At 43.8% G+C, this 10,307-nt stretch overlaps 1 protein-coding gene across 1 annotated transcript; it reads left to right on the top strand.

Annotated features, from left to right (window-relative positions):
• Positions 1-6,639: 6,639 nt before the first annotated feature.
• LOC122762808 (ubiquitin-conjugating enzyme E2 D2-like) lies at positions 6,640-9,535 on the top strand. The gene is made up of 7 exons (XM_044017975.1): positions 6,640-7,022; positions 7,900-7,963; positions 8,044-8,075; positions 8,181-8,258; positions 8,639-8,744; positions 9,134-9,227; positions 9,451-9,535. Exons 1-7 carry the CDS (start codon positions 6,999-7,001, stop codon positions 9,494-9,496), a joined length of 444 nt encoding a protein of 147 aa, XP_043873910.1. The 5' UTR covers positions 6,640-6,998; the 3' UTR covers positions 9,497-9,535.
• The last annotated feature ends 772 nt before the right edge of the window (positions 9,536-10,307 follow it).

The following is a 10,307-nucleotide window of genomic DNA, read 5'->3' on the forward strand; positions in this document are numbered from 1 at the left end:
GTCAAAATAAAACAATAAAAGTAACTTTTACGTCAAAATAAAACCATAAAAGTAACATTTATGTCAAAATAAAACAATAAAAGTAACATTTATGTCAAAATAAAACATTAAAGTAACATTTACACCAAAACAAAACAATAAAAGTAACATTTACGTCAAAATAAAACAATAAAACTAACATTCATGCCAAAATAAAATGTTACCGTCAGATTATCTAGTTGTTAATGTGTGACACAGGTGAGGGTTTGGAGATTATAATTTAATCCTGTCAGAATAATCCAATCCAATCCAATCCAACTTTATTTGTTAAGCACTTTAAACAAACCACAATGGACCAAAGTGCTGTACAGAATAAATAAAAGGCATAATAATAAAAGGTTCAAAATTAGATAAAACAGCTTAAAATAAATTAGAATCATAAAATACAATAAGAATTAGCAGCATACAATAAAAAACAATAAATTCTATTCAAATTAAAATATGTAAAATAAATAAAACCAAACGTCTCATGAAGTGTCAAAGGCCAAAGAGAAAAGGTGGGTTTTAAGAAGGGATTTAAAAACAGACAAGGACGAGGCCTGTCTTATGTGGAGGGGCAGAGCATTCCAAAGTTTTGGAGCTGCTACAGCGAAGGCACGATCCCCTCTGAGCTTCCGCTTGGTTTTAGGCACACTCAGGAGCAGCTGATCAGCTGACCTGAGAGAGCGAGCGGGTGAGTATGGATGTAGAAGCTCAGAGAGGTAGGGCGGGGCAAGACCATTCAGGGATTTAAAAACAAATAAAATTGTTTTAAAATCGATCCTGAAGTGTATGGGCAGCCAGTGGAGTGAAGCTAAAATGGGGGAAATGTGCTCAAATTTGCGCGTGCCAGTTAAAAGACGTGCGGCAGCGTTTTGTACCATCTGAAGACGAGCAATGGAGGACGCACTAACCCCCACATAAAGAGAATTGCAGTAGTCCAGCCGAGTGGTGACAAAGGCGTGAATGACAATTTCAAAATGTTGCCTCGAGAGAATTGGCTTTATTTTGGCCAGCTGCCTCAACTGAAAAAAGCTCGATTTAACAACGGACCTGATCTGGTTGTCAAGCTTCAGATCAGAGTCGATTTTAACCCCCAGGTTTGTGGTAGTGTGTTTTAAAAACGGAGCCAAGCAGCCCAGATCTACTTGGGGGGCCCCGGTGGTGCCACCAAACACCATCACTTCTGTCTTTTTGTCATTAAAATTTAAAAAGTTCAGAGACATCCAGGCCTTTATGTCATCAAGACACTGAAATAAAAACTTTCATCACATTAAAACCCTCCACAGGTGATTTTGAACTTGTTTGTTTTATTGTGTTTAGTTGTTCAGCTGTTGTCTTAGTGTCTCACTCTCAGTGTTGTTGTTGTTGTTGTTGTTGTTGTTGTTGTTGTTGTCTTGTTGCTGCAGTCTCAGATTAAAACAGAGCTGAACGATGATTGTGAGGTGAACAAAGACGGGTGCAGGAGAACAGAGCACTCACTCCACGCTATGGTTTCACTCACAAAGACCTAACAACACACACACACACACACACACACACAGTGAACCTGCATGATCTGCCTCATAAGAAGCAAACTTTAATTCTATAAGCGTATAAACACTGATGACGTGATAATTACGACTTAAATGCAGTTCAATCATTCAAACTAATATTAATCCAGATTAGAAATACATCAATGATTCACAACAATTATCACAATTATAATTAACATCCTCAGTATCTACGTCACATGATCCGTCTTTATCTCAGTGTTAAACTGAAGTTTGTAAACGCTCACACACACACACACACACACACACACACACACACCGCGTTGGCGTCAGTGACACAGAGTGACCACCGGGCAGCAGAGAGGTTTCTCTGTGAAGTTTGGAGTGAGAGTCTCAGATTGTGTCTCAGCCAAAACACAACCACAGCTATTCAATGTGTGTGTGTGTGTGTGTGTGTGTGTGTGGTTTGTTTACATCAGGTTGAGCGATTACCATGACGGTGCGTCTTCATTTGCTTGACTGTGCGACAAAAAAAAAAAAAGTTCCAAATGTCTTCGCACTTTAGAGACAGAGATGGTGTGTGTGTGTGTGTGTGTGTGTGTGTGTGTGTGTGTGTGTGTGTGTGTGTGTGTGTGTGTGTGTGTGTGTGTGTGATTATTCCTCCCTCTAAGTCTCGTCCCATCTGTCCCAGTTTCTGCTCTGAGCCTCTTTCACCACCTGACAGGAGCCTGCAGCCACCACACACACACACACACACACACACACACACACACACACACAGAGCACAAAAACCACCAGCCTCTGATTGTGTCTGTGCTCACCAAAGCACTTCTCTATAGCTTTTTGATTGGCTTTCAATCCCGACCACTGACAGGGTGTGTGTGTGTGTGTGTGTGTGTGTGTGTGTGTGTGTGTGTGTGCTAAGGAGATTTGAGTGGGGGGGGCACAGAGGTGATTTTAGGAGGAGGAGGAGGAGGAGGAAAGTAAAAACTGGGACAGATGGAGGTGATTGTTGCTCTGTTCACAAATTAGGGAGCGAGACATCTGCAGAGAGACAGACAGATAGACAGACAGACAGAGAGAGAGTGTGTGTGCTGCGCTCTGATTGGCCGCCGCCTCCTCTGTAGGAATGATAACAGGTGGTGAATCATTCTATGACAACATGAATCATTTTCCTTCACGCTGAATGTTGCTGATGTAAAGTTCACGCACAGTGTGAACACATGAATGTCTGTGAAGAAGTCTTCATCCATTCATCATTCATCCATTCATCCAGCATGAGTCTGAGTCTAAATTCATGCCCAGCTGTTTGGTACAAGTGTGATTTCTTTGTTTTATTGAAGACGTTAATGATGAATAAAAAGAGGGTTATTTTAATAATCCATTCATAGTTGACTTCAACTTTTAATGAATACAAATCTCATCTCATCTCGTTAGTTTTCACATCTCTGGAAATCCTCCACAATAAGAGCGGAGCTGTGAGCTGAGATGAAGGAGGAGGAGGAGGAGGAGGAGGAGGAGGAGCACTGCCTCGCTCTGCAGAGGTCAGAGGTCACAGCATAAAGCGAGCAAGCGTGCTGGTTTATCACGAGCTTTTGTATTTTCCCTTTTTTCTCTCGTGTTTTGTGTTGTTCCTCGCCACACACACACACACACACACACACACACACACACACACACACACACACACACACACACACACACACACACACACACAGAGACCTCGCGTGACAAAGCAAGGTCATCAGCAGGATTAAAAACACCCACACGACCGCTGACGGAGGAGAAGAAGAGCGTGAGACACAGTTTTAGAAACTAAACTTCAGTCCAACACTGAGGCCTCATCATCATCCTCGTCATCGTCATCCTCGTCATCGTCATCCTCACTGATGCTTGGCGCTATGGTTACCACTGAGAAAGTTTCACAGCCTTTAACACAGGAAGTGTTTATGGGAAAAAACCCTGAAACTATGACTTTTATTTTGAAAACTGTGGGGCCGTGTTACTGTAGATAAACAGAAACTATGACTTTTATTGTGAAAACTGTGGGGCTGTGGCAGTGTGGATAAACAGAAACTATGACTTTTATTTTGAAAACTGTGGGGCGTGGTAGTGTGGATAAACAGAAACTATGACTTTTATTTTGAAAACTGTGGGGCTGTATTGAAACTATGACAGAAACTATGACTTTTATTTTGAAAACTGTGGGGCGTGTTAGTGTGGATAAGCAGAAACTATGACTTTTATTTTGAAAACTGTGGGGCCGTGTTAGTGTGGATAAGCAGAAACTACTGACTTTTATTTTGAAAACTGTGGGGCGTGTTAGTGTGGATAAACAGAAACTATGACTTTTATTTTGAAAACTGTGGGGCTGTGTAGTGTGGATAAACAGAAACTATGACTTTTATTTTGAAAACTGTGGGGCGTGTAGTGTGGATAAACAGAAACTATGACTTTATTTTGAAAACTGTGGGCGTGTTAGTGTGGATAAACAGAAACTATGACTTTTATTTTGAAAACTGTGGGGCGTGGTAGTGTGGATAAAAAGAAACTATGACTTTTATTTTGAAAACTGTGGAGCGGTGTTAGTAGAAAGCAGAAACTATGACTTTTATTCTGAAAACTGTGGGACGTGGTAGTGTGGATAAACAGAAACTATGACTTTTATTGTGAAATTGTGGGGCCGTGGTAGTGTGGCTAAGCAGAAACTATGACTTTTATTGTGAAAACTGTGGGGCGTGGTAGTGTGGATAAAAGAAACTATGACTTTTATTTTGAAAACTGTGGAGGCGGTGTTAGTGTAGATAAACAGAAACTATGACTTTTATTCTGAAAACTGTGGGGCGTGTGGTAGTGTGGATAAGCAGAAACTATGACTTTTATTGTGAAAACTGTGGGGCGTGGCAGTGTGGATAAACAGAAACTATGACTTTTATTTTGAAAACTGTGGGGCGTGTTAGTGTGGATAAACAGAAACTATGACTTTTATTTTGAAAACTGTGGGGCCGTGGTAGTGTGGATAAGCAGAAACTATGACTTTATTTTGAAAACTGTGGGGCAGGTAGTGTGGATAAACAGAAACTATGACTTTTATTTTGAAAACTGTGGGGCCGTGTTAGTGTGGATAAACAGAAACTATGACTTTTATTGTGAAAATTGTGGGGCCATGTTAGTGTGGATAACAGAAACTTTTATTTTGAAAACTGTGAAACTTTGTTTCATGACAGTTTCACAGGTTTGTGTTCTTCACTGAAGCTGATGTTTTAAAATAACAAAGCTTTTGTCTCCGTGAAGGCGCTGAGCACTGAAGACACTGAAGACACTGAAGGCGGCTGAAGGAGCTGAAGAAGCTAAAGATGCTGAAGACACTGAAGACACTGAAGACGCTGAAGAAGCTGAAGAAGCTGAAGAAGCTAAAAAGATGCTGAAGCGCTGAAGAACTGAAGACACTGAAGACGCTGAAGAAGCTGACTGAAGAAGCTAAAGATGCCTGAAGACACTGAAGACACTGAAGACGCTGAAGACAGTGAAGAAGCTGATCTTCAGTGAAGCAGCTCTTCATTGTGACGATGAGAGGGTGAGACTCTTTCTGTCTCAGCTCCAGCTTTAATGAAGGAGCCGCTGCCTGTGTTTGTTGGTGGAGGAGCTCCAGTGTGATGATCTGCTCTCAGCTCACAGAGAAAACAAGTGTTAATGAGAAGCAGAGCTGAAGGAGGACGAGGAGCAGGGTTCAAGAGGCTCAGAGGGTCACACTGATCTCCACTGTGCCCACACACACACACACACACACACACACATCATCATCTGTGATGTCACCAGGTTTCACGGCTCCATACAGAACCCCATAGAGAAAAGTGCCGTTTGTGACACACTGATATTTATTCATGTGATCATCAGCTGTGACCAGGCTACACATGAACATGCACAGGTACAGGTCTGTCTCTGGACTTGACGGTCCAGACTCTGGTCTTGGACTTGTGTTGAACTCGACAGAGGTGGTCTGAGCAGAGCAGCTGTCTCTCTCTCTCTCTCTCTCTCTCTCTCTCTGTCTGTCTGTCTGTCTCTGTGTCTCACAGCAGCAGAGACAGAGTCAGGAGTGTTTCTACCTCGTCCAGCTGTGTGTGTGTCTGCGCGTCACCTCGGGGCATTTTGTCACTTAAGCGAGGACATGTGGACGATCAGTTTCCCTCCCCCTGAGCTGCACACGCTTCAAAGGCCGGATGAGCAGATTAGAGGTCAGGTCGAGCTCACGACTAACTGGTTTAGGAAGGTTTTAGTCTTCACACTGAAATCCATCCTCTTTGTTTTGGTCTCAGGGCCCCGGCGGCTCTGTCTCCGTCTCTGTGTCTCTGTGTCTCTGTGTCTCTCCGCTCCACTGAGCTACAGAATCCTCTGTGTGCGAGTGCTGCACCACGTCAGGTCAAACATGAGCCTCTGCTGCCTCCTGCTGGTCACTCACAGCATCACAGCCTCTCACAGCTAAAGCTTTGAAAACTCAATCATTTTAAAGTTTAAATCAAGCCGAAGATGGTTCAAAACATCAGTTATAACACAAATAATAAGAAACTCCACAGAGGACAGTGACGTCTGTCTGTCTGACTGCCTGTCTGTCTGACGTCAGCTGCTCACTGACCAGTGGACAGACGGTGACACCTGCTGGCTGTAACTGCACATGAACACTGTTCCAGCTCTGACACACACACACACACACACACACACACACAGTTCTGAGTTTGAAATACCTCAGAAATTCCGAGTTCCAACTACAAATGGAATGCAGGATATGTGACACAGCAGGAAAAAAATGTGACAACTATGTTAGAGGAAAGAGCAGAACTCAGCCCTCACTGATTCATCCATGGATGAGAGGATGAAGAAGTTAGCCTGATAACTCACAGCTTATTTATTTATTCTGATTTAATTCCTCAAACAAACAAAGAAATCCCCAAAAACATGAATGAAAAGGAGCAGAATCATCAGATGAATCATCTGTCTGTCTGTCTGTCTGTCTATGGAGTGAGTGAGTGAAGGAGTGTTCACCTGCTTTGCCTGGAACAGTCTGTGGGTCAGAGTGAGACCTCCTGTTCCCCCGCTGCTGTGTTTTTCTGCGTCAGAGTGAGACCTCGTGTCCCCGGTGTTCTGACAGACAGCTGTGATACGGAAGACATTTTGAGCCGCTGCGGTGTCTCCTGTCGTCGGTGTCAGCAGCTGAAGTCCGGGCTGACGCCGCGGAGAGTCCACCGTGTCTTCACCGAAACCGAAACCGGAGAGAAAACACGAGGATTAAGAGGGAAAACACACAGAACGTCGCACTTTAAACCGCAGCTCCCTCTGTGTGTGTGTGTGTGTGTACACAGGCAAGCTAGTTAGCTCCGCGCTACAACAGCTAACAGGCTCCTAGATGCTAGTTAGTTAGCGTCACCTAGTTATCTCACCCTCCTCCTCCTCCTCCTCTTTGACAGACAGCTGCTCCTTCATCATCACACAATGGCGTATAAAAGAATTTCAAAGGTAACGAACGTTTATTTTGTGTGTTTAATGAGCGCAGGTTCAGTGTGTGTGTGTGTGTGTGTTAGCTCGTAGCGTTAGCTGCGCGGTGAATAGCTGCTGTACGTGAACTGTGGAATCATTCTCATCAAAACAACAACAGTTAATGTGAAAACGGCACAAATATCACGTCTGCGTGTTATTTTACGATCGTTAGTGTCACACTGCGGGGGCTCGTGTCTGCAGTCTGCGTCGTATTTTAAAGAAATGTGCTCGACACTACAACACAAACAACATGTGTCCATAAAAGATTATTACGTCAGCAAATCTTAATGTTGTAAAAACATCTTTCATAACTGATATTTCAGTTTGAAAACACGTGTGACTGACGTTTAAAATACTTGAAAAACGCACCATGATAATTATGGAGTCAGTATCAGCAGATCCTGTGATATCGACGTCTGTGCTAGCGCCCTCTACAGCTGTTATTTAATGCTTGTTTATGCACAGTGACGATATTTCACATATGATGTTAATTTCACTAAAAAAAAGATATGTATATATATATATGTCGGTGTCCATTATCGGCCCATGAACGACCGATATATCGGCATAAAGTCCAATATCGTGCATCTCTATTAACAATGATGATTCTTAAATTGACATTGAGAATCCTGAGGACGTGAAGAAGAGTAAGTAACTGGAGTCGGGATGTACGATGTCGGACTTTTCGCTGATACAGATATAACGATATATCGGGAGCGACTGGACCACTTTTCACAATAAAAGGCACCGTAAAGATTATTTTCATCAGTTTGACTAAAAACATTCAGTTTCCTGAGGTGTTGACGTGTTAGAAGCTCTTTTATTGTGAAGTGTTGATGCAGCTCTTCCTGTGCAGGAGCTCACCGATCTGTCCAGAGATCCTCCCACTCAGTGCTCAGCTGGACCCGTGGGCGACGACAGTGAGACCTTTAACTTCTGTCTCACACTCTGACGCTCAGGTTTCCTCCGCTTCACTAACGTCTCTGTTGTTTTTCCTCAGTGTTTCACTGGCAGGCGACGATCATGGGGCCTGTGAGTATCATCATCATCATCATCATCATCATCACCACACAACTCACAAAGTGACGCTTTCATGTGTTAACGTTAAGTCATAATAATTGTGTGTGTGTGTTTCAGACTGACAGTCCGTACCAGGGCGGAGTTTTTTTCCTCACTATTCATTTTCCTACAGATTATCCCTTCAAACCTCCCAAGGTCAGTGAACGCATCACTGTTTCTGACCCCTGACATGTTCACTTCTCATTTGACTCTGATGTTTTTATTTATCGGTTACAACTAAAGTCCAAATGTCTACAGACTTTTACAGTTTTGTTTTAGTGTGGACAAACAGAAGCTCACTTTTATTTTGAAAACTCGGGTTGTGACATAGTGTGAATGAATAAAAAAGTGGGACTCTTATTTTGAAACCTAAGGAGTTGTATTTTAGCATGGATAAACGGATGTGGGGACATTTATTTTGAAAAGTATTTGAGCGTGGACACAGAGACGCACTGTGGTGTCTGATGGTGCGTTCAGGTGACGCAGGGATGTTTCCCGTCTCTGATGTGTGTGTGTGTGTGTTTCCTGTCGGTCAGGTTTCCTTCACGACCAGAATTTATCATCCAAACATCAACAGTAACGGCAGCATCTGTCTGGACATCCTGAGATCTCAGTGGTCTCCAGCGTTAACCATCTCTAAAGGTGAGGAAACATCATCATCATCATCATCTTCTTCTTCTTCTCCTCACTACAGCTCAAAGCTAATGTCGGCTAATTGCTAACAGGTCATGTGACCAACAGAGAAAAAAACAGTGTCCACTTCAGTCAACCTTGACCTTACCTTTTAATAAAACGCTGCGGTTAGCTGCTGACAGGAGGACTTTGGGGGCGGGGCTTAACCACAGGTCAATCACACTGAGTCACTCACACCTGCTAAATCATTTGTTGCTATGGCGACATGGGCTGCAGGGGGAGGAGCAAACACAGAGGGAGACAACAGGGTAAGGGTAAATGAAAGCAGTGGTCACACCTGTGTGACATCATCACTGCAGTCAGCCAATCAGAGTGTGTCTGTGCTTCTGTCTCCTCAGTCCTTTTGTCCATTTGTTCTCTGTTATGTGACCCGAACCCTGATGACCCGCTAGTACCTGAGATCGCCCGCATCTACAAAACAGACCCGGTCAGGTGAGTGCACACCTGCGCGCACACACACACACACACACTTCACATATTTTGTTAATTCGGCTTTTGAAATAATTTGCTCAGATTGACGTCAGTGACACAAAGTGACCACACGAGGCAGCAGAGGAGCAGCTAAAATCACTCATTCTCTCTATGGGGTTTGGTTCCTGCTGACAGTTGGCTCCTCCCCACATCACCTGACGTCATGTCTTCGTCTCGTCCTCAGGTACAACAAGACGGCTCAGGAATCGACTCGTAAATACGCCATGTGACCCCGCCCCCTTCATTCACTGCTGGAATATAAACTGTTGTTTTTTGTCTCATTTTCTCATGTGGCCACGCACCCTCCCTCCCTCCCCCTCCTTCTCATCAGACAGTAACAGAAATTTGTTCATATCATCTTTTTTTGACCCCGCCCCTCAATCATTAGCTTTTTAAATGTTTTTGTTTTGTGGCGGCGGCGGTGAGGACGGACGGACGGCGAGAACGTGCCAACGCAAACCACTGACTGAAGACAAACTGTTACACACACACACACACACACCAGTGCTGGACGGGATCAATATAATAATCAATAATGTAATGCATGTGCCAGTGGGCGGGTCCATGTGCTGCGAGCGCAGTTTTTGTTTAGCGTTAGCTCGTCGATCGGCGCTGACGCCGCTCTCTCTGCACTGATGACGAAACGATCGACTCATCGCTCTCATGTTTTTCTGTTTTTTCTCAATAAAGTTCAACAAACAGCTGTTTGTGGTGTTTTCTCATTTCATCACCTGAGCAGATGGTGGCGCTGTTTCCAGGAAACACGTCCACGTCTTCTGGTCCTCCGCTGGCGTGGTCGTCGTGGAGATAAAATAAAAAAGTAAATAAGACGAGGAAGTTCATGACTGGTGTTTTACAGTGTTGTGATGAAGCTGTGGACTCACCAGACGGTGGCGCTCTGACCTCAGCTTACAGCAGGAGGCCAGATGGTGTGTTCCATTTGTAGTCGGAACTCGGAAAAGTCGGAGGAACCTCACGAACATCTTCCAAGCTAGCTGCCACTCCGACACATCGCACTGTTAAGATTTTTTATTCGTAAAC

The sequence above is a fragment of the Solea senegalensis genome, unplaced genomic scaffold, assembly GCF_019176455.1.
Source record: "Solea senegalensis isolate Sse05_10M unplaced genomic scaffold, IFAPA_SoseM_1 scf7180000016099, whole genome shotgun sequence".
NCBI classification, from domain to species: Eukaryota; Metazoa; Chordata; class Actinopteri; order Pleuronectiformes; family Soleidae; genus Solea; species Solea senegalensis.